Source organism: Pristis pectinata, chromosome 2 (genome assembly GCF_009764475.1).
Source record: "Pristis pectinata isolate sPriPec2 chromosome 2, sPriPec2.1.pri, whole genome shotgun sequence".
Taxonomy (NCBI): domain Eukaryota; kingdom Metazoa; phylum Chordata; class Chondrichthyes; order Rhinopristiformes; family Pristidae; genus Pristis; species Pristis pectinata.
In genome coordinates this window covers 79,190,119-79,214,677 of record NC_067406.1, presented here as the reverse complement: position 1 = coordinate 79,214,677, position 24,559 = coordinate 79,190,119, and the positions used below count along the sequence as shown (strand labels likewise).

At 40.0% G+C, this 24,559-nt stretch overlaps 1 protein-coding gene across 17 annotated transcripts in view; it reads right to left on the bottom strand.

Moving 5' to 3' along the window:
- Window positions 1–24,559, bottom strand: part of lcorl (ligand dependent nuclear receptor corepressor-like) — a 90,504-nt gene that overhangs the window by 61,998 nt on the left and 3,947 nt on the right. For 16 of the 17 annotated variants that reach the window (XR_007958141.1, XR_007958143.1, XM_052038019.1 and 13 more), the window contains exon 2: window positions 6,326–6,391. Coding sequence is in view for 11 of the 17 variants with exons in the window: in XM_052038019.1 (XP_051893979.1) it covers window positions 6,326–6,391 (66 nt within the window). In the remaining 6 variants the exon portion in view is untranslated. Of the gene's footprint in view, window positions 1–6,325; window positions 6,392–7,141; window positions 7,146–24,559 lie in introns of those variants that run through there. The other variant, XM_052038074.1, reaches the window with a different exon arrangement.

Genomic DNA, 24,559 nt, shown 5'->3' with positions numbered 1-24,559 from the left:
GATATTTGTATTACCAAGGAGAAGGTATTTGCAGCCTTACAGCACATTAAGGTTGGTAAATCCCCAGGGCCTCATTAAGTGCATCCTCAGACTTTATGGGAGGCCAGAGAAGAAATGTGGAGGCCCTTACGGAGATTTTTGCTTCATTGTTAGTCACTGGTGAAGATCCCGAAGACTGAAAGGTGGCTAATGTTGTGCTGTTGTTTAAAGAGGATATCAAGGACAAGCCAGGGAACTACAGGCTGGTCAGCCTGATATTGGTAGTAGGTAAGTTACTGGAGGGCGTTCCGAGGGACAGGATCTACCAGCATTTAGTAGGTAAGTTACTGGAGGGAATTCCGAGGGACAGGATCTACCAGCATTTGATAGGGTTACACAAATCAAAACTTTCATGTGAAAACATTATAGACAAGTACACTGAGCTCTCAGATGAGAGTTGAGGATAAGAAATAAGAGCAGGATTAGGCCGTTTGGCCCCTCAACGTCATTCCACCATTCAACAAGATCATGGCTGATCTTCTACCTTAAAATCATTTTATATTCCTATCCCTAGATTCCATGATGACTCTAATAGCCGAAATCTAACCCAGTCCAAATGAAGTCAAGGAGTTTTTATTGCCCTCTGGGCCAGAGAATTCAACATCTTCCAAGTGAAGAAATTTCTCCTTATTTCATTACTAAATGACCTACTCATTTTAGAATACACACCAGTCCTCATTGAGGGATCAGCAGTAGAAAGGGTGTACAGCTTCAAGTTCCTGAGCATCAATATCTCAGAAGATTGATCCTGAGGTCAACACATTGATGCAATCACAAAGGTAGCATGCCAGTGCCTCTACTTCATTAGGAGTTTGAGGAGATTCAGTACATCACAAAGACTCTTGAAAAATTTTTTTTTTTTTTTTTTTAAATAGATGTTTTATACAGAACATTCTGACTGGTTGTATCACAGCCTGGTATGGAGGCTCCAATGCACAGGATCACAAGCTGCAGAGGGTTGTAGACTCAACCAGCTCCATCACAGGCACAACCCTCCCCACCATCGAGGACATCTTCAAGTGGGGTGCCTTAAGGCAGCAGCATACATCACACATCACTAAGGACCCTCACCATCCAGACATGCCCCCTTCTCATTACTACCATCACTGAGGTGGTACAGGAACCCGAAGACCCACACTCAACGATTCAGAAACCACTTCTTCCCTTCCGCTATCAGATTTCTGAACAGTCCATGAACACTGCTTTGTTATTTTTTTAAATCCACTTTTATCTTTGTAATTTATAGTAATCTTGTGTCTTTGCACTGCAAAAACAACAAATTTCACGTCATATGTCAGTGATAATAAATCAGATATCCCTTATTTTGACTCCTGGTTCTAGACTCCTCATCCAGGGGGTAAAAAAAAAATCATCAAATCATCTTGTATCTACCCTGCTAGGTACTCTGAATGGAGGAACACAAGCCTAATAGCTTCGAAGTACATATGATAGCTATGAGAATGAAGGCATGTTTTAAAAGGGAATATTTTAAAATACAGCACAAAAATTATATGACTGGCCTAAGCAGATCTGCATCACCTCACAAACCTCTTTACAAAGGACATTTCTTTTCACATTGCATACCAGTGGTACTCTTGTCTACAAGCTACAACCTAAATGCTTTACAGAAACTTTTTTTTTTGAACATTAAACATGCCTCAACCCAATGGAAAGGATGATAAAAGAGCAACAGGCTGTTGAGGAAAATGGACTTCTATTTTGTAGCATGGACCCAATTTAAAAAAAAGTTTTTCATTACAGCCATGTTCAAAACAATTTTAGAAATAATGTACCATGTGACTAGGAATTTGCTTAGTGTTGCTCATGTTCCACTGGTGTAACTTCACTAGAATGGTGGAACGCCATTCATTTAAATGGGATTTCTTTTGCAAATTACAGAACGGGAACGGCTCAAAGGAAATTTTCAGCAAATGAATCAAATAACACATTTAATCCTACACCCAAACTGCTGACCACCAACTTCTATCCTCCTAACCAATATTGTTAACAGTTAGATATTGTCCCACTCCCTCATAATCTTAACAAAATCCATAGTCAGCCCCTTCTACTACTGTTTTGTTACCGTCTCCAGATCCTCAATCCTCTCCAAGCCCTTAAATTTGCAAGGTAATGACACTTTCATGGTCTACATTTATACATAGACTGTTATCCCAGTATGGTACCAAAGCTGCCCAAAGTTACAAATAACATACTATATGACTGTAACCACAAATTATTCAATCTTTATACCATCTGACATTTGACTACATCCTTCCCTCTTCCATTGTCCACCTGGATGGAATTACATAACTATCCAATTGAAACCAAATAATCTCCAAAGGTTACACTTCTCACACCGGCACCATTTCCACGAGCATTCTTCAAGATCTATTCCCCCCACCCCTATTTCTCATCTATATACTTGCCACACCCAAAATACAAGTACCAGGTTTCATAAACAGTTGTCATCACCAGTTCTACCTTACCATTGCCAATTGAACCCTCCACGAGTCAGGTTTCTTCCAACTAAGTATCTAGGAGAGAAGCCACTGTCTTCAGTCCCTAGCACCTAGTCTACCTTTCCCCTTAGCAAGTGCCCTATGTTGAATGAGATGTTAGTACCAAGTACCATATCTGACACAAATGGGAGGTGCAAAACATACTATCTGCACAAACAGCCACTTCATTCCAATTCCATCGCTACCTTATCTGTGGATGAAACCCCCAAAAGTCTTGGCTTTGTCTGTATTTAGCTGCTCCAATACAGTCCTGTTCAATCTCCCAAATGTGGGATCATTCATTGCTGCAGAATTCCCAATTAAATGAAGTTCCATTTATTTATTCTCTTTAATTTTTGCTGATGTATCTCTTGTTCCTGATCATGCAATCTCCACATTTTGAAATGATTATTTGCTGTTTTAAGTTCCATGAAGGCCTCATCCCTGCTCACTTTCATAAATTCCTCCTGCCCTCTAACAACGCTGCACTCCAGTTTTGGCCTCAAAACTCACAAGAAATAGGAGACTAAGGGAGAGCCAAAATTTAATTGATAGCAATATTCTCTAATGAAAATCAAACTTTTTTTCTTGCCTTTTAGGATCACTTCAGAGAATGGTATAGAAACAATAATTCAAGTGCCAATTAAAATCTCTACGTAACTGCCTAGATAAAAGAGCTTGGTTTATGAATTTAGTCATGCTTATCACCCTCGGCTTATGTGCAAAACTTGGGAACCAAGAAACTTTGCCAAATAAATCAATTTTGTACCAAATTTCAGAAAAGCAATTTAAAATAGACTGAAAGGTAGACACCAATCCATAATGGAAGGAATTAAACAAACTCCTATTTATTGATGATAGCTCCACCTTCTATACCATAATTCCAAACAAACTAGTCTTCAAACTCCTAGACCCAGGACTCAGCACCTCCTTCTGCAACTAGACCTTCGACTTCCTGACCAACAGACCACAATCAAAAATAGGTAACACCTCCACCACAATTATCCTCAACACTGGTGCCTCGCAAGGCTATATCCTCAGCCCTTTCACTCCCTATATACTCACAGATCTGTGCCCAGATTCTACACTAACTCCATCTATAAGTTTATAGATGACACCATAGTGGGCCAGATCTCAAACAACGATGAGATGGAGTACTGGAAGGAGATAGAGAACCTAGTGCCATGGTGTCAAGAAAACAACCTTTTCCCCCCAATATCAGCAAAACAAAAGAGCTGGTCATTGACTTCAGGAAGTGGGGCAGGGTACAGGCCCTGGTGCTGGTCAATGGTGCTGAGGTGGAAATGGTTGAGCGCTTCAAGTTCCTAGGTGTAACTATAACCAACAGCTTGTCCTGGTGCAATGTAGATGCTATGGACAAGAAAACACTAGTGCCTCTACTTCCTCAGAAGGCCAAGGAAATTCAGCATGTCCCCATTGACCCTTACATCTAGTAGTAAGTGTCCAATTCAACATCTATAAAATCCAAAGTCCCCAACAGTTCTATTGCTCTCCTAGTCAAATGGCAAATTAGATTATCTGCATTCTAGGCATCCTATTTGGTCTTGAACTGAGACCTCAGACTGTCACCAAAACCATTTCCTTCTGCCACACCTTCAACTTTGCCTTAATAATTTGACCAGAAACCAAATAATTTATGCACATTTCCTTCAGGCCTTGCCACACCAACAACTTTCTATTAGAAACTCGATTCAAGGCAGACCAACTTGTTGATTACCCATGTCTTCTATCTCTCTATCCAATTAAAGTTGTGGGTTAGAAATTTTTGTGCCCCTCAAAAGCTGTTAAACCATCATTCCTCTCCCCAAATTCCTGTAGCACATGAAACATTAGGTATGTTGCAGAAAGCCCTTACGTGGACAAACACCTGCATGTACACTCATGCATTTTCTCCATTAATTTGTAATGTTCTGTAACCAGAAGAAATGAGCTGAAAATAAAATAAAAATTAGCACAAATTTTCATTCTACATCAGCTGTTTTTGGTAGAGATTTGAGAATTCCTAAAAGGGTGAATTTTTATTATCTGCACTGCTATAACTGGAGGGGGGGGGGGGGGGTCACCCTTATTACCAAGTTCAAATCATCATTACTAAAAAGAGAATAATAGTTTCACACATCTTTCCTCCATCACCCAAAATGCCATAACTGCACTTCCTTTAGCCATCCATTAATGAATCAATGAGTACTTCCAGCACCTTTTATTTCAAATTGTCAGTATTTCTTCAAAAATTCATAAGGCCAAATTTGAAGGAAATACTTGGACTAATGGTAGCAAACCCACCAGTTAAAACCTGGATAAACATTTTCAAAAACAAAAGCAAAACTAGAGTGCCTAAGTTTAAGGTGAGGGGGAAAAGATTTAAAGGGGACCAGAGGGGCAAGTTTTCACACAGAGGCTGGTGGATATATGGAACATGTTGTCAGGGGCAGCTACAATGACAACATTTAAAAGACATTTTGTTCAGGTACATGGATAGGAAAGCTTTAGAGGTATATGGGCCAAATGCAAGCAAATGGGATTAGCTCAGGTAGGCACTGTGATTGGCATGGACAAGTTGGACTGAAGGGCCTGCTGCCTTGCTGTACAGCTGACTATTGAGATACTGAACTAATACCTTGTTCAAGAACAAACCTGTCTGGCATGTCCAGAACACGAAGCTCAGAAGAGGCAACAAACTGCACTAAATTTTACTGCACCCGTATCATATTTTCACCAATAGTCATGTTGCTTACTAATGCAACATGGAAAAAGTGCAAAAGATTGCAGCTTCCTTTCCATACTGTTAGAGCTCAAGGATTGCAGAGTTCACCAAACATGGACCCGGAGAGAAAAAAAAATTTCATTATAAACCCTGAAATACACCAATATAGCAGCTTCTTTTGCTGCATGTTGTTCAGTTTAGGAAAAATGGTTAGTCAACTTGGATCAAAGTTATTCTGGAACTTGGGCCATGCTTGCATTAGGTTTCCCTGTTGAGAATTCTCAAAAGCCAGTGGTAATATTGCGAAGGATGGTTACAGACAGTGGCTAATTCAAGAGAAATTATTATTTCCGATGTTTCTCCCTCCCTTCGACAAGTCAGTTAACCAAACAACCACAGGGTTTCAACCAGGTTCTCAGCTGAGTAAAGAGGCCAGACAAATAGTGGCGATTTTTTGGCTAACATGACTCAGTATTGTATCATGGAATTTTTTTTGTCAAAGACTTAAAACTTTAAAAGGCAGGTATTACTCAGAACATTTTCCCTTTCAGGTTTTAAGAGATGAATTTTGTTTGAATGGTGGAAAATTACAATGCATATTACATGTGTAGAAATTGAAAGTGATGTGGAAATGTTACACTACATGTATGAATGCTGCCATTAATAACTTACAGAAACGTGTGGACAGAAAATGCTTGTTAAATATCAATGGAGGAAAGTAACTATACTGCAAACAGAATGGCAGTACTTGGAACATTTTAGGATAGTTAAATAACCAGCATTACAAACTTTTCAAAAATTAACATAATTGTTAATTACATGCCTAATTAGCTAAACATTTATTGAAGTGCCCTAGTTAGATACATTGCTCAAATACAAGAAAATACTTGATGAGAGAAACAAACTTTGTTTCAAGAACTTGCAACTCTTATGGAGATTTAAGTCAATTGGAATCTATAGTTAATGAAATCCAAAAACTGAAAATGGATCAATCACATACTTTAACATTTTCACAACAATATTCATTACTATGGTGATATTTAGAAAACAAAACACATTTTACCATCAAATAAACTGAGGTCTCTGAGTAACCTTGGTCCATAAAGCCCTTCTAAGATGCTTTCGAACCCTGTAAATATAAAATACCAATACATTAGTTCAGACTTGCAAGCATTTTGATAAAATAAGACTAAAAATAAGCTCATCTCCAAGCCGGTGGACCTTGGCCTTGGGGTCCCCATGTAAAACTGACTTCCAGACATCCTGACCAACAAACATAGTCGGTTAGAATTGGTCGTAACATTTCAATTCTGGCATTCAACACTGTTGCTCCTCAGGGTTGTATGCTCAGTCCCCTGCTCTACTCCCTGTGTACCCATGACTGTGGGGCCAGGTGCAGTTCCAACTATTTTTATGTTCGCCCATTACACCACTTTTATCGGCTGGATCAACAACAATGATGAGACTGAGTACAAAAAAAACGAGATCACAAACCTTGTCTCATTGTGTGAGAACAACCTAGCCCTTAACACCAGCATGACAAAAGAGTGTTGTTGACCCAAGGAAGCAAGGTGAATACAACCCTCATCAATGGAGCTGCTGTAGAGATAGTTGACAGCTTCAAGTTCCTTGGCATCCAGATCACCAGCAACCTCACTTGGTCCCTTTGTACTGATGCCATGATCAAGAAAGTGCTTGTATTCACTTTCTTAAACATCCAAGATTCGGTATGTCCACAAGCATTCTCTCAAACTTCTACAGAGGCGCTATGGTATTTTAATGGGTCACATCTCAGCCTGGTATGGCAACTGCTCTGTTCTTGACCAACTGATCCTAGAGGGGTATACACAGCCCAGTCCATCGCAGGCTCCTCACTTACTTCCATCCAGTCCAGCTTCATGATGCATTGCTTCAAGCCAGCTAGCAGTGTTGTCAAGGGTTCCTGCCACTGTGGCCATTCCTTTTCCTCTCCCCTATATTCTGGAAGAAGATACAGGAGCTTGAAAGCTTGGATGTCCAGACTTATGAACAGCTTCTTCTGCAGTGCTCTCAAGACTCCACCTTTCTCAGTTATTCCATTGTTGTCTCTAGTTTTTTTTGCACTACTTCAGATTGCACCACAATCTACGCAATATTGGTCAACTAATTTGGAATGAGTCGTGGAAGTAGAGGTTCAGGATCAAACTCCATTCCTAAAGCATCAGTTGGGTGGAAAAGAGTCAACATATAGGGTCATGGACCATTTAGAACTGGAAAAGGAATCAAGCATGTTAAGTTGCAGAAAGGGGAAGAAAAAAGCAAATATCTGTAATAGGGTGTACATCAAAATTGCCAAGGTAACAATTACTTTAAAAACTTGCAACTGGAAACAAAAGATAAAAAGAATCAAATTGAATCAAAAGATACAGCCATCTCCAGAGAAAGGAAAAAAAAGTGGTTAAATGAAATTGTTAAATTCAATTATTAAGTTCCAAGGATTTCAACCTTCTCATATGGAAGATGAGGTGCTGTTCCTCAAACTTACTTTGGGCACTTTTGCAGAAATGTGGAGGCCAAAGAGGGAGTTGGGCAGACAATTAACGTGACAGCCTTTTCTGGTGAAGCAGCTACTTCCGACTTAATGCACTATATTTAGGGATTACAATAAGGTCTGTAACTACCAGCTTTTAAGTAATTGTTGCCTTGACAACTCTGACTGCTCCCCTTCACAGATATCCCATTCTCTATAATAGATTTGTTCTCTTATTTTATCCAGTTCAAATAAAGGACCGCTGACCTTAATGGCATTTGACCTGCTGAGTGCCTCTAGCATTTTCTGGTTTTGTTCTGGATTTCTAGTATTTGCTGGGTTTTTTTGCTCCCATAGGCAAATTGGAGCAAAATAAAACACAGCATTGTCTTGAAATTTATTTAATCTCACTGACTGATTTCTAATGCCTGCACAGAAAAGCTAGTTTGCAGTGGAAAACATCCAGAATAATACAAAAATTGAGTTGGACATTTAATGAACCAGAACTTAAAGAATGGCCTGGCTACATTAAGTGACTAGACCAATTTCCTACATACATGATCTACTATAGTGTACTTTTGAATTTCCAACTATAAATTCAACAATCCGGTGTCTAATACCAGGGATGATTTGTTTTTGCAGAAATCCAATAAGTTGTTCAATGAAGAACAAGGTTCACAGATCGCAACATCCCAACTGCACAGTCTCACCATCAACTATCTATTTGCCTCCAGATGCTGCTTAACCCGCTAAGCTCCTCCAGCAATTTGTTTTTTGCTTCAGATTCCAGCATATGCAGACTCTTGTGTCAACACCATAATTGCAGTGCTGAAGATGCACCAACACTGGTCCAACCTTAAAACTCCAGTGGAAAATTGCCTAGGTGCAAAATACAGGACCATTTCAATCCAGAAAATTGCCATCTAATCAACCTACTGAGAACCATCAGTGAAGTGACAAAGTAGATAACAGTGCTGTCAAGCTCTACTACCACATTCAGTTTAAAGCCTGCAAGGACAATTGAGTTCAAACCGCATTGCAGTCTTGCCCCAAGACGTGAATTCCAAAGGTAACCCAAGAGTGATGCCACGCAACTCCCAGAACCTATATATTTTCTGTGTCAAATGCAAGACCTGCCACTTATTCATGCCTGAAATCTGACCGTTTTTGAGAGCAATGCACTTCTTTAAAGAGGGTGTAATTACTTTCTTAGCTTAAAAACTCGAAAGCAACACTAAGCCATGCAGGAAAAACACAGATAAGCCACTTTTCTTTATTTAAAAAAGGTAGATATTCACATCTGCTTCTCAGAAAAAACATTTCAGATTTCCCCCCGAGTCAGGAACTTGGACACATTTTCTTCCATCTTCAATAACCACTGCAATTTGCAGCATCTGCTTTATCTGGGAATCCATAAATGCACATGCACAAGCCCTTCTCTAACAAGAGACAATCCTGAGCTGGAGGCTGGGCAGCAATAGCAATTCAAAACAAAAAAATTGTTTACAGCGTATTGTATCAATAACAGCTCTTCAAAACACCTTTGAAATGGCAGCCAGCATAAGCAAGAGACCTTTGACCACCGATATATTTGAGTATTATACAGTGGAAGACCCATGCCCTACAAGACCCTGAAGTCTAAAGTTGTATATCAACACAAATCTAGACTTCAACCAACAAGAGCACAGCAGTCTCAACATGGTCACAGCTCCTCCAGTTCCAGGTGCGAGTGGGGACCAACGACCCAACATCAGTTAAGCCCTGAGACTGGGCAGGTAGCAGGAGAAGCAGTGTTCTTATTCTGGATCATCAGCCATAACCTCTCCCTGGTTACTTGGCACAAAGTTTCAAGATAAACAGGGTGAAGTCACCAGTCATTCCATTTAAAAGAGTAAGATCGTTTGGTGACTTTTGGCCTTTCCCCAACAGCCTCTTGGTTTTAGTGAGAAAATTGACATCACACGTGTTGTACAACTAGTTAGTTAACTTTGCTGCCAGATTACAGGAAGCCCAACACCACGAGATTGTCAACATTTGTACTCAAGTTTCACTTTGACAGTCTGATGTTGGTGTCAATATTGCAACTTGAGCTGATGGTAACTACATTAACCAAAACAAATCTCTAAAATCAACCCAAACTGAAAGAAACTGCAGAATCATTACTCTAGAACATGCCACCAGTGACGAGATGCCACATTCACCTCAAAGGCAAGTACATTCTTCCTTTTGCATATCTGTTGTGAACTAATTCTTGAAAGATGTACGAATCCCAAATGGCAAGACCCTGCATGGTCTCAGAGCCTTGGACCACAAACTGCCATGGCCCAAAAAACCAAGAGATAAAAAACAATTCCCAATTCATGACATTCAAAGTGCATTTAAAAACTATTAAGCAATGAAATAACAAACATAAAAATTATTAAAAATGTACATGATCTAATACTTACTTAGGTCCCTCATACCTGTTCCTCTCCACTGAGGTGAATGGGTTTGCTGTTTCCAAGTCAGGTCTAACCTGGTGCAGGTTTATCAGGTAGATTCCTTAGCATCCTGAACATGGCAGCCCTAGGGTGAAGGGCAGCAGTTCTACAAGGAACTGTCAGCATTTCACAGCATGCTCTGATCCAATGCAGCACATTCTGGGAAACCTGACTTCTAAGCTCCTACAATGAAGTCAATCTTGTCAACCCAGAATAGTGTGAAGTGATACACTTTGGAAGACAATTTGAAGGCAGAATACAAGGTTAATGGCAGGACTGTTAACAGTGTAGAGGAACAGAAGAATCTTGGGCTCCATGTCTATAGATCCCTCAAGGTTGCTGCACAGATTGATAGGGTTGTTAAGGCAATGTATGGTGTGATGGCCTTCAATAGTTGGGGTACTGAGTGCAAGAGCTGCCGGGTAACATCACAGCTCTATAAAACTCTGGTTAGACCACATTTGGAGTAGTGTGTTCAGTTCTGGTCGCCTCATTATAGGAAGGATGTGGAAGCTTTAGAGGGTGCAGAGGAGATTTACCAGGATGCTGCCTGGATTGGAGAGGATGCTGCCATGTCTTATGAGAATAGGTTGAGTAAGCTAGGGCTTCTCTCTTTGGAGTGAAGGATGAAAGGTGACTTGATAGAGGTGTACAAGATGATAAAAGGCATCGATCGAGTGGACAGTCAGACTTCCCCAGGGCAAAAATGGCTCACATGAGGGGGCATAATTTTAAGGTGATTGGAGGAAGGTATGGGGGGAGAGATGTCAGAGGCATGCTTTTTTTTCCCCCAAAACAGTGGTGGGTGTGTGGAACGCACTGCTGGCAGAGGCAGATACATTAGGGAAATTTGACAGACAATTGGACAGGCATGGTAGTGTAGCGGTTAGTGTAACACTTTACAGAGCCAGCCACCTGGGTCAATTCCGGCCTGTCTGTAAGGAGTTTGTACATTCTCCGTGTCTGCGTGGGTTTCCTCCAGGTACCGGTTTCCTCCCACATTCCAAAGACATACGGGTTAGGAAGTTGTGGGCATGCTATGTTGGTGCCCGAAGCATGGTGACACTTGTGGGCTGCCCCCAGAACACTACGCAAAAAGATGCATTTCACTGTGTTTTTCGATGTACATGTGACTAATAAAGAAATCTTATCTTAGATAAATGGAAGGCTATGTGGGAGGGAAGGGTTAGATAGATCTTAGAGCAGGATAAAATGTCAGCACAACATCATGGGCCGAAGGGCCTATACTGTGCTGTAATGTTCTATTACAACCTCAAGGAGGATTGCAAGGATCAAAATATCTTTAATCTACTACCCCTAACTCAGTAACACACAAAATGGTTATCTGCTCTAACTCAGCCAACTTGTTGGCTGACAATTGTGGATGATAGTCTTCAATTAGATGTCAAAATATTGTTTGTCACAATTTCTTCTGAGCACTAATAAAATTCATAAGCATCTGACAGTTTAAATCGCAAGTAGTATGATGGCTTAGAATTTAGTTAATTTCCTTGTAAAGTCACAAGAAAGCTGTTCTTGTCAAAAGTACATTGCATCTTTACAGAAAATTCAGTGTGACTGGGGAGAATCCCATTTCCATGTTATAAACCTGTTGTGTTCTGCTTTCTGTTCTTCAACCTTCCCCTACCTTGCCCACCGTTTTCTCTACTTCCATTTAGGTGAGAATTAGTTCATCCTGGAGAATGCCTTTTTTGATGAATACACATGGAAATACAGCTGAAAGTGTTTTTTTTCCTGCCTCTTTTTTTTAAAGCAAGCATTTCCATTGAATCCCCTACACACCACCCATTTTTTAATTACTACAATTCTGTGTGTCAACCTGAGCATCCGCCACTTTATCCTGCTGTTACTCACCCCACATTTTGTTCCTAATCCCCAGCAGGTGGCAGTCTATTACTCTGCTTGACTTCTTCAAAAAAGGTTTTGGTTCTTTACAAAATTGAACTTTTAAAAAGAATTTCCATTTAGAATTTTGCAATGACAATCATATATTTGTTTAAAGCCTTAATTTGGTCATAAGCAAAAGAATAAATGAGACATCCACCCACCCCCCCACCACCCCACCCCAGAAAGCACTGAGCAAGTTTGTGGATAGTAAAATCTACATGGCTCTTAATAAAAAGGAAACTACAAGGAGGTTTAGTTTTAAAAGCAAGTACATAATTAATCATAGAAAAGTTAAAACAACACAGACAAACCACCATGGCATTACTTTTAAGGCTGAAATTCACATTCAGCAGTGGCACAAAATAGATGTTAGTACATTGAATACCCTCAAAACTCCTACTCAAATTTCACAAAGTAAAGGAAAAGCTGGAGAGGTGTACAACTGGTGTTCAGTCCCATTAGCTTGATTGCCAAATGGGTGATAAAGTTCAATTTCAATTCAAGATTTTTCAGTATTCATCAACTCGTTTGATCATTTAAAAAAAACACTTTTGTTTTTCAATTATATGCATCTACTGAGGACTTCAAATATCAGGCTTATCCTTCTCCATTCCCTTAAAACAATCTTTCCTGGATCAGCTCATTTTGTTCCACATTTTTCTTTTCTACAAATACTCTAATGTCTCATAAAATAACCTAGATGAGCTTAAAAGTATGCACTGGTTTCAAACAAATATGATAGTGTTTGTAATATGGAACAAAATGAACTGATCAAGATTGCTTTAAGGGAATGGAGGATAAGGCTGATAGATATTTGAAGTCCTCAGTAGATGCATACATTTTAAAACCAAGAAAAATAGTGATTGGTAAAAAGGCATTAAACATCTCAAGCAAAGGATATATTGGGCACTGCAGCACTTCCATGCTGCTACTGTACACTGAAATGTACATCCACAACTGTCTCAGAAGTGAAAACTCAAGAGCAACCAATGTGTCCTAAATTTAAAACTGCATCCTGCAGCAACTATTTAAAATCAAGATGCTGGTATGCAAGGAAATGTGTAATATACTATTTGCAAATAGTTTCATTCCTTTCCTGCACATCATATGCTAAATCAAGGGAGCAAACTGCCTGCCTGAACTGCATTTTGGTATAGATGCACTTAGATTCTAGAAAAAAAACTGTGGCTGAGTTCTTAATACAAACCCTCAAACTCTTGAAACAATTAATTCTGTATTTGAATTTATTGTGAATGTTTTAGACAAACACTTAGGAATCTGAAAAAGTTTGGAGCCATACAACATCACGTTTCCAGCAGTTTCTCCTGATGTCCAAATTTGTAGATACAATATGCAAGCCATGTTTTAATTTACCTGTCCAAAGGTTTAGGAATAGAATTATTACAAACTGCTGACAAGATACACTCCCCAATCCTTGTTTTGCAATTCAGGATAAGCAGAAGCATTTTGGTATAAATCACAATCCTAATACAAATATTATTTTTTCACTTCTAATAAACATCAACTGTCAATGAGCTAATTAGGTTTGTCATACAAATTTTGTTAGTTTTTCATTTTGGGTTATTTATTTCATGCCCACATCCAAAATTTTACTGTTTTCACATTTTTAATAACCAAATTTCTCAGCAATCAGAATAGACTGAAATTACTGCAGACCTAATTAATCTAATTACTATCACTGGAGAAAAGTGGTATGTTTTACCACAAGAGTTGAGAGACACAAGGCCATGTGGATTTTCCCAAAAGATTGTCTAAAGTATCCTAAAAGAGGTGTGTTAGAAAGAAAAGCAGAAAACAGAACAAGCTGCTGAACAGCCACATTGATATGGTAGATTTTGCTTCGCAGATAAGCAGGGAGAATGAAGGGTTGGAAGAGGTGTGACATAGAATCAAGATGAGAACAATAAGCAATACATGGATGTGTTCCTACTGATCACATGCAAACCAGTGGCAAAAGTTGTCATGTCAAAAAAAGGACATTTACAGTCCAGCCTATTGTTACACAATTCATTAATATTCTCCTTTAACTAATGCATACCTGCCACCATCCAGCAACACCTTTATGATGTCATTATAAATATAATCAAGGATAATGAAACATGATTACCTGAATATGAAATTAAAAGCACTCTAACATCCATAAAAAAAAAATCAGACAGTATGTGGCAAAAAAAGCACTATTCACGATTCAGATCAATGAAAGATTATTGATCTGAAATGTCACTATTTTCTGTCCATAGAAAAGTCAATAGGTTTGATTTTATAATTCTGTGCTGAGGTTTTGGTTTGCTAAATATCTTACAAAGTACACAAGGATGCTTCCCACACCCACCCCCCCCAACAAAAAAAAGGCAAGAAATCAGCATCTGTATTCAGAGGGCAATGGGGATGGGGGCAGGGGGTAAATGGGAAGACACTAAACAATGTACCTGTCCAATACCATGCTATGGGGCCTAGAAACAAAAAACATGCAATCCCTCCCCCTTGTGCCCCCCCCCCAATAAAACCAATGGGGGCAAGTTTTCCTTGAAGCATTAGAATTTGAACTAGAAAAAGGTAGATAATTTTTCTTAAAATGTAAAGGTTACCAGTTTAGCACAGGTCCAAAATCAACTTCTATTCAAAACACCAATTCAAAACTGAAGAGTAAAAATAATCCCCTCATTATAGGTACTACCACAACAGTTTTACAGAAGAACCCACTTGCCATAAAATGAATGCTAATGGTCAACAGTTCATAATACAAGACGAATGACACTACCATAGATGCCAATTCCGAAAGGTGGCACTTAAACTACATTAAGCCTGCTGACTATTTCAGGCAGATCAAGCAGCTGCTCACGCCTCTTTACTGAGATTACCCCATTATCAAATGCTTTCAAGCAGCTCCACCACCTTTCTAGTCTCTACAATTCCTGCTAACAAATATCTATCAGCTGCAAAACTGACCAGAAATGAAATAGACTAATCATTACATACTTCAGTTTTAAACAGCTGAACCTAATAACAATGCTTCCTCTGGGCCCACAGAATAGCAGATCTGGAGTAAACTTTCACCAATGTACTCCTTAATTTGTGAACATTTGATTTTAAAATTTTGCAATCCCAAGAGTCATTGGTGTACTAATTTATTTTGGCTATAATGAATAACATGCCACTCCTCGCCCAGAAGGGCATATAACACCAAAAATCCCATAATGCATTTTGCCCAGCTTTTCTGATTTACAAAAATTTCGTTTAATGAAACACTTACCAGGAACATGCTGCTTTCATAAAACTGGGGGAAATGGCCTCAATGCCAGCTTTTGTAGCTCTTAAGAATTAAGGCTGATTCAGTGTATCCTTTACCAGAAAACACATCTATGTTGCATTAAGAATTGGCAGAAGACCATGAAGAGTAACGTCTGTTACTTCACCCACTACATTCCCAATTTCCGTTGCCCTAAACCTAGTCACTTGCCCTTGCAGTACAATATTTGTTCCACTGTGGCCCCCTCTACAGCCTCTTCAAGACATTGGCACAGACTAAAAAAGGATAGGGGGCTGCCTTAACACAGGCAGCCAAAGGTGTCATGGTTACTGATTAAATGTTTTTGACAAATACTGTAACACTTTGGACCAGTTAAATTAAAAAAGTCTATAAATATTTACAATAAAAATAAACAACTTAAATAAAAAATACTTAATCTCCCCTTCCCACCTTGACAGCAGACTTCTCCTAATCATTTGAACAGCAACTGCTATGCTAGTGTCTGGATAAATTTGTCACAGGCTTAGCAGGTAGGTTTGAGCGTGATCTGAGAAGCCTGCAATAGATTCAGCTTCCATGTTGGACTCTCTTCTTCTTACAATATTTTTATTAATTCCACAAAGAAAATACAGAGTATATGAATCAAAAAAGGTAAAAGTACTACTAAATACATTGTTAAATCATACTTGAAATCACAATACTCTATTAATAATCGCATGATAGTTAATTAATCACACACACAAAACAAGGGAGCAGAAGCAGGCCATTCGGCCCATCGAGTCTGCTCCAAGGAAAAGGGAAAAAATGAGAAATGAGAAATGGGGGGGGGGGGGTGGAGAAGAAAAAGAAAAAAACAATAACAGATAAATTGGAATAATTTTATTATTAAAAAAATCTAAACCCACTACCAAGACCAAAGCTGTTTAATAAAGAAAACTGACAAGGAAAAACCCTTGACACATTGCGATATCAGCCAATATCTGTACTTTAGCCACCAAATCAAAGGTTTTGAAAATAATTCAAAAAAGGTCCCCACAGCGTTTAAAAGTCTAAGTTAGATTCAGAAATTGAACAGCAGATCTTCTCTAAATTTAGGTATGACATAACATCCTGCATGTTGGACTCAACACAGCAGGTTCAGCCCAACTCCAGTGCTAGAAACCAGGATGCCCACATGGATATCTGGTCAAGTCCAAGCAACAGTCTGACAACAGGATAGAGACCTGCCTCTATAACTGTAATGTTAAAGAGTATGTAAAACAAGCCAGCTGCCACCCCCAGGATCTCAGCCTTTAGGTAATGACATATACTCCCTACTATTGCTGTTTCCTTTATAAGCATATATTAAATCTTATCCAGAGAACTTATAAAACTTTGATGTAGCATTGATTTGCTTAGTGTAGATATCTAATTTATTGGTATTGGTTTATTATTGTCACTTGTACCGAGGTACAGTGAAAAGCTTGTCTTACAAACCGATCATACAGGTCAATTCATTACACAGTGCAGTTACATTGAGTTAGTACAGAGTGCATTGATGTAGTACAGGTAAAAACAATAACAGTACAGAGTAAAGTGTCACAGCTACAGAGAAAGTGCAGTGCAATAAGGTGCAAGGTCACAACAAGGTCATAGTCCACCTCATATCTTATCAATTTCAGATGAAGATTTTCTATAGATGAGCCACTGGTCAATTTATTTGGCCATTCTGTACAATTGGAAAGCTGCCTTCCTGGGTGGGTGCCTTTTTTGCATCAGCCTTTTCCACTTCCAGTGTTATAGTCAACATTTTCTAATTGCATCCTTGCAATTATCGGATAAAATCAGGTAATCTCAGAGTCTTCTTGAACTAGAAATATACATTTTCAGGAAACAGTCCTGGATGCATTCTAAGATGATACTAAACTTCAGCCATGAAAGTGGACTTAAATTCAACTCTCCTGGGTTAGTCCAAGTCACACTGAACAGTCTTGCTCCATTTCTATTGTTTGATAAACTGTAGTGCAAAATAATTGTATTATTCTCCTCCACTATATGGATGCAAGCTCTTGGTATGTTTTTACATCATCTTTCTTACATTTTTCAGGATGTGTACATCACTGGCTAGGGTGGTAGTAAACCATCTGCCTGAATAGCTGATGCAATTCTGGTGAAGGCAACTTCACAGGTGGGAGGGACTTCCAGGATTTAGACTCAGTAACAATGAAAGAAAATATCAAACCAGGATTGCATGCAACTTGGAAGAAATCCTGTACAATAATGTCTCCATATACTAGTACTGTGAGCTTCATGAGCAAAAAATTTTAATTGCATCCTGGTATATATGACAATAAATTGATCCAAATCCCTAGTGGTATAAGTTGAGGTTAACAGGTGCTGCCAGAGTAAATCAGGAGAACAACTACAGTGCATCTCGTAAATGAGACATTTGTATAGATGCTGGAAATAATAAGCAGTGAAGGCAGCGGATGAGGTGCCTACCAAGTAGACTGTTTTCCACTGTATGGTATCAAGCATCTCAGCTATTATTAGAGCTGCATTCATCCAGACAAGTGGATAGTATTACATTCTGCACGTGACTTGTACCTTGCAGATGGTCTTACGGCCCAAAGGCAAATCACCAAAGGATAACCACTCCTGACCTACTCGCAATCACGGTGTGTGCTTTGGCAATGGTAACTTCCTAGAAGAAAAATATGATGCTGGAGGAACTCAGCAGGACAGGCAGCATCCGTGGAGAAAAGCAGGAGGTCAATGTTTCGGATCAGGACCCTTCTTCAGGACTGAAGATAGGAAGAGGGGAAGCACGATATAGGAGGGAAAAGTAAAGCAGTGATAGGTAGACAAAAGAGGGGAGGTGATAGGTAGATACAGTTAAGAAATAGTGATAGGCAGATGCAGGGGTCGGGGGGGGGGGGGTAGAAGGAGGGAGAGCAGATCCACCAGGGGATGGGTAAAAGGCAAGAAGAGAGGGAAAGAAAAGGGGGAATAGGAAAGGGAAGAAGAGAAGCAGCATGGTGGTGGTGGTGGTATGACCTAAAGTGGGAGAATTCAATATTCATGCAGTTAGGCTGCAAGATTCCAAGATGGAAAATGAGGTGCTGTTCCTCCAGTTATTTCAAGGTCAAACTGGAGGAACAGCACCTCATTTTCTGTCTTGGAACCTTGCAGCCTAACAGCATGAACATAGAATTCTCCCATTTTAGGTAATTTCCCCCCGCCGCGCCCCCCCCCCCCCCCATGTTTCTCTTCTTCCCTTTCCTAGCCCCCTCCCCCACACCTTTGACCCATCCCCCAGTGGATCTGCTCTCTCCTCCCCCGCACCTGCCTATCCCTATCTCTTACCTGCATCTACCTATCACCTCCCTGAGCCCACCCCACCTCCCCTCTTTTGTCCACCTATTACTGCTCTGCTTTTCCCTCCTATATATTGGGCTTCCCCCTTTCCTATCTTCAGTCCTGAAGGATCCAAGCTGAAACATTGACTGCCTGCTTTTCTCCACGGATGCTGCCTGGCCCGCTGAGTTCCTCCAGCATCATTGTGTTTTTCATCCAGAACTCAGCATCTGCAGTCTTTTGTTTCTCTTTGGTAACTTCCTTGGATGTTGGGAAGGGAATCAGTGATGGCAGTGCCATTGACTATCAAGGCAAGTGCTTAAGCCCTATCGTGTTGGAAATGGTCATTTCCTAGAACTCGTATGATGCAAATGATAAGATATCTTTATTAGTCACATGTACATCAAAACACAGTGAAATACATCTTGTGTGTAGAGTGTTCTAGGAGCAGCCCGCAAGTGTCGCCACTCTTCCAGCGCCAACAGAGCATGCCCACAACTTCCTAACCTGTACGTCTTTGGAATGTGGGAGGAAACCGGAGCACCCGGAGGAAACCCACGCAGACATGGGGAGAACATACAAACTCCTTACAGACAGTGGCCAGAATTGAACCCAGGTCACTGGCGCTGTAAAGCGTTATGCTAACCGCTACACTACCATGCCTATTTGCCACATGGCAGCCCATGTATGAATATTGCCTAGGTTTTGTTCCATGCAGTCTAGGACTGCTTAATTTTCTGAGAAGCTGCAAGTGAAAATGAACATTATGCAATTATCAGCAAACAACTTCACTTCAGACCTCGTGACAGAAGGAGTGTCACTGACGACAAAGTAGGTGAAGGTGGTTAGTGCTGGAGAACAGCCTCAAGAACTCCTGCAGTAATGTTTTGGGGATTGGATAACTGACATCTAACACCACAGCCATTCCCCCTTGTGCAATGCACAATACCAACCAGGACTCCCTGATGCCACTATCACATGTTGTGCTGTAATGGCATTAATAAGACAAAATTTAATCTACTTTTCCAAAGGATTCTTTGTTTTGAGAAGAAAACTCAACCAACAAAATGATGTTTACGAGCCAAAGCTACCATGATTTAAAGTCCAAAAGGATGTACGAGCAGGAGTAGATCATTTGTTTCATTGATTCTGCTATTAAATTAGACCCTGACCAATGCTCACTGAATTCTGAAGTTTTCAAAATAACAATGATCGAAAAGCTGGAAGTGTTCCAAATTGTCACTATTCTTTGTGTAACTAAGATCTTCCTGATATTAACCTGCAATGGCCTTGCTCTAGATATTGACTTTGGTTCCCTTAGAGTCTCAACATCAGGGCAAAAATGAAGTGCCAATTATCACCTGTGGCCCCACCTACTGATGGAGAAAGAAGAAATTTGATCATCCTTATCATTCCATCTACCACAGATAAACCTGCTCAATATTGAGATGTGACCACTGCACATGAAAATGAAGCCCTTTCTTCACAATCACCCACATCCGAGGGCATGTACCACCAGACTTAAGGACAGCTTCTACCCCACTGTTATAAGACTATTGAACCCTTATACGATAAGATGGACTATGACTTCATGATCTACCTTGTTGTGACCTTGCACCTTATTGCACTGCACTTTCTCTGTAGCTGTGACACTTTGTACTTTTATTGTTTTTACCTGTACTACATCAATGCACTCCGTACTAACTCAATGTAACTGCACTGTATAATGAATTGACCTGTACAATTGGTATGCAAGACAAGTTTTTCACTGTACCTCAGTACAAGTGACAATAATAAACCAATACCAATGTGACACCAGAAACATGATAGAGGAGCAGATTTATCAGGTTTTAAGTGGGCAAATTAGAGGCAGTGTAGGATACTACAACAAAGTTTGCATTCTACTACATCACAGCTATGTCAGGTGATAACAATGGTTCAATGAAGAGCACTGAAGAATATCCCAGGAGCAGCACTTAATATATCATCAAATGAGGTGACAAACCTGATGAACAGATGATATACAACTACATGAACATTTAGCCGTGATGTAGCAGCTGCAAGTAGAGCTAAGTAATCCTAGAACCAACAGCTCAGACTAAAGCTCTCTAGTCCTGCTATTAGTCATAAATAATGGAGGACAATTAAACAACTATCAAGGCTTACTCAGACAGCAGTGCTTCAAGACTAAGTGTTGAAATATTCACAACAATCTTCAGAAGAAATGGATCATTCATCTCAGCCATAGTGCAAGGTCTCCAACATTACACAAGAATATTCAGCCAACTCTCAGGGAGACCTGATTAGAAGTCTATAAAATTATGAGAGGTATAATTAGGGTAGACAGTCAGAGTCTTTTTCCCCTCCAGGGTGGAAATGTCAAACACCAGAAGGCATAGCTTTAAGGTGAGGGGTGGAGGGAAGTTTAAAGGAGTTTTCTTTACACAAATAGTGGTAGGAGCCTGGAATTGCTGCCAGGAGAAGTGGTGGAAACAGATACAAGACTGATATTTAAGAGGCATTTAGCCAGACACATGAACAGGCAGGGAATGGAGGGATATCGACCATGTGCAGGCAGATGTGAAGTTTGAATTGGCATCATGGTTGGCACAGATTGTGGGCCGAAGGGCCTGTTCCTGCGCTGTACTGTTCTATAACTCAATTCTAAAGAAATTGCTGAATGTATTAGATACATGAAACACCATTAAAGTCAGACAACTACCAAGTCTAATTCACATTTCCTCAGATACCAAAACAGCCATGTGCACATGCAACAAGACTGGCACAAATCAGGTTTTAGCCTGATGAGTAGCACACTACCATTTATTTGGCATGGATCCAAAGTTAAAGTCCAATGATAGTGTCTAATCATTATATTACAATCAACTCCACCCCAAAAAAAAGGATCCTGGGCAGGGGAGGGAAGTGGAACAAGGAGAGAGGACCTCCATTAGCTAGAAGCTAAAGTGGACCAGCCACAAACATCAGAAGCTACAAGAGATGGTCAGAATTTGGTTATTCTGTGCAATTGACATTTCCTAACTAACAGTGTGATGGACTTGCCTAATTAGTCAGAACAGTTATGAAGCTAGTCTCCTTCCAAGCCAAGGCAGCCCACTTGATGGACAATCCATCCATGACATCTAACATTCACTCCTTCATCCATTGGCATAATGTGGCTGCACTGCATGCTATCCATAAAATGCACTGGAACAAGCAGGTTTCAACAATGACCCCAAACCCACAAGTCCAGTGAAACCCAGTCAAAGAGCAACAACAGACATATAAGAACATTACAACCTCTAAATTAAACTGAGAAAAATATTGTTCCTCCATCACCACCAAGCTAAAAACTAGAAATTTTCTACCAAACAGAACCATGAGTGGATTCACAAGAACTGCTGCAGTTGAAGAACCACTACCATCACCCTCAAGGACAACTATAAACAGGTGACAAGTGCTCACCTAGCCAGCAATAGCAATCATTCTTAGAAGAAATTAATAATAAAACCAGCCTTCAATGTAACTGCATTGCAATATCTAGATTTACGTACCCATCCATTATTTCAGTGACTTCTGTATACAACCTCCCAAGTCTCTCTGCTGCATATTAATACGACTCAAAACAAGTAGAAACATTAAGTTTTAAACATTAAGTGATCATGCAGATGTATTTAACTTTTCCTCCCATTTAATACATTTTACAAGAATAAGTTTAGAAACAAAAATGCACTGACACCAAAAATATACCCATTACTGAAATAATCTTCTTCCTAGGCAGTCCTGAGGACCAAGGGCGACTTGTTTCCAATGAGTAATGGAACAGGCCTTAGTGTGACTTTTTAAAATGTGGGATAGCCATTGCACACCAGCTACCACACTCTTGACACGACTGATGTATTGGACCAAGGCAAGTAGGTTAAAGACAATTAGAGAATAGACTCTGCTGCAAAGACCTGGCACCTACATGTGCCAAGTTCACCCAAATATACTCTGAACACCCACTCACTTTGAATGACCGATACAATCCTGAACACTTCCCACTTCCTCAACTCCCTTCCCCAAAGCTGATCTCCTCCCCCAGTCTCCTAACTCTTTTGGTCCTCATTCCTCTTGGCTCTCTCCCGCTTCCATCACCAACCTTCTGGTTAGCTCATTTCCTCATGCTTCTCATACAACCATTGTGCCCATTGCTCCACTGCCTCCAGATGCTGGCTGTTCATTTTTGCCAAGGGCACATGTAGGTGCCAGGTCTTTGCAGCAGAGTCTATTCTCTAATTGTCTTTAACCTACTCGCCTTGGTCCAATACATCAGTCGTGTCAAGAGTGTGGTAGCTGGTGTGCAATGGCTATCCCACATTTTAAAAAGTCACACTAAGGCCTGTTCCATTACTCATTGGAAACAAGTCGCCCTTGGTCCTCAGGACTGCCTAGGAAGAAGATTATTTCAGTAATGGGTATATTTTTGGTGTCAGTGCATTTTTGATGTGGTTCATCCTCTTCTGGGGTCATACCCCAATTGCTAAGCCACCAAAGCCTGCCCCCAACCCTCAGCCCCAAAGGTGGAATCTAGGAGTTGATAAGAATATGCAGAGAATAATCATACTGTAAATGGGTGCCCGATGGTTGTCATAAACTAATTGGGCTGAAGGGCCTGTTCCATGCTGTATGACTATAAATGTGCCAAAGCTGTGTTGTGGCAAGACAAGGCTTGGCAAAAATTAACCCTAACATCCTTGGAAACACTCATGGATTAGCTTCAAGTGTGATAAGTAGGTATAAAGGCTATGCTACTGACTTGTAATTAGACTGCACCAAATCTAGACCATACAACTTAACATACCAAAATAATCTCATCCTTCCATACTAGCCCAATGAAACTTAGTGAAAGAAAGGAACAACAGCTCTTCCTTCCATTAAACACATCAGGCTTCCAAACTCATCTAGTTCAAAAACTTCAATTCCTCTAAAACCATCTTGGGTGCTTTTACTACCATGTCATCTTTTTCACCCAATGCTAAAATGCTGTGTTAATTAATTGCATCTGCCTTCCATTCCCTCCAACCTTCTCTATTTGGTTGAACCTTTCCTCCATACTTTGCACAATTCTGATAAAGATCATCAAACTAGAATAATACTCATTACAGGTACTGCCAACTAAATGTTTTCAGCATTCTACATTTACATTCTCTGCAACTTAACCACTTAGGATAATCACCAATTGTTTTTTGTGTGACCTCACCATTATCTGGTTTCAAAAATAATTTTTAAAGATGTTCCCCTTAAAACTGGTGGTTTTTTTTTACCTTTTTAGCCACACAGAAGCTTGGGACTCCCAATGAAAACAAATGATCTTAACACCTGACAGCAGATCAGAGCTTTTGAGACAACTCTACTCTGCTTTAAGGTTCAAAATACAATTCAACAGGTGAGGGAAGGAGAGTGCTGCAGACCTCCAGATTCCCCAGTACTGCACTGGGAAATCCTCATGTTAAGTGCAATTCTAACAAGCCCACCCATTTTAAAAGGGAAGTAACAACTGCAGAGATGCAATTTAGTTTATAGTTAATATTTTCTTTAAAAATGGTTTCATGGTGTTAAACAGGTAATGTTTAGTTTAAAATTTTAGTATTGCCAGCATTCATTCAGATATTCAAAATTTTGGACAGCTTTAAACAGCCAGTAAGCCTGCCAGTGTGGCTCAACCAGTTCAAAGAATTTGCTGCTTATGCCTGGAAAGACCCCAACCTGCACTGAGACCTGACAATTAGCCAGAAGGTGGCTTCCTAGTGA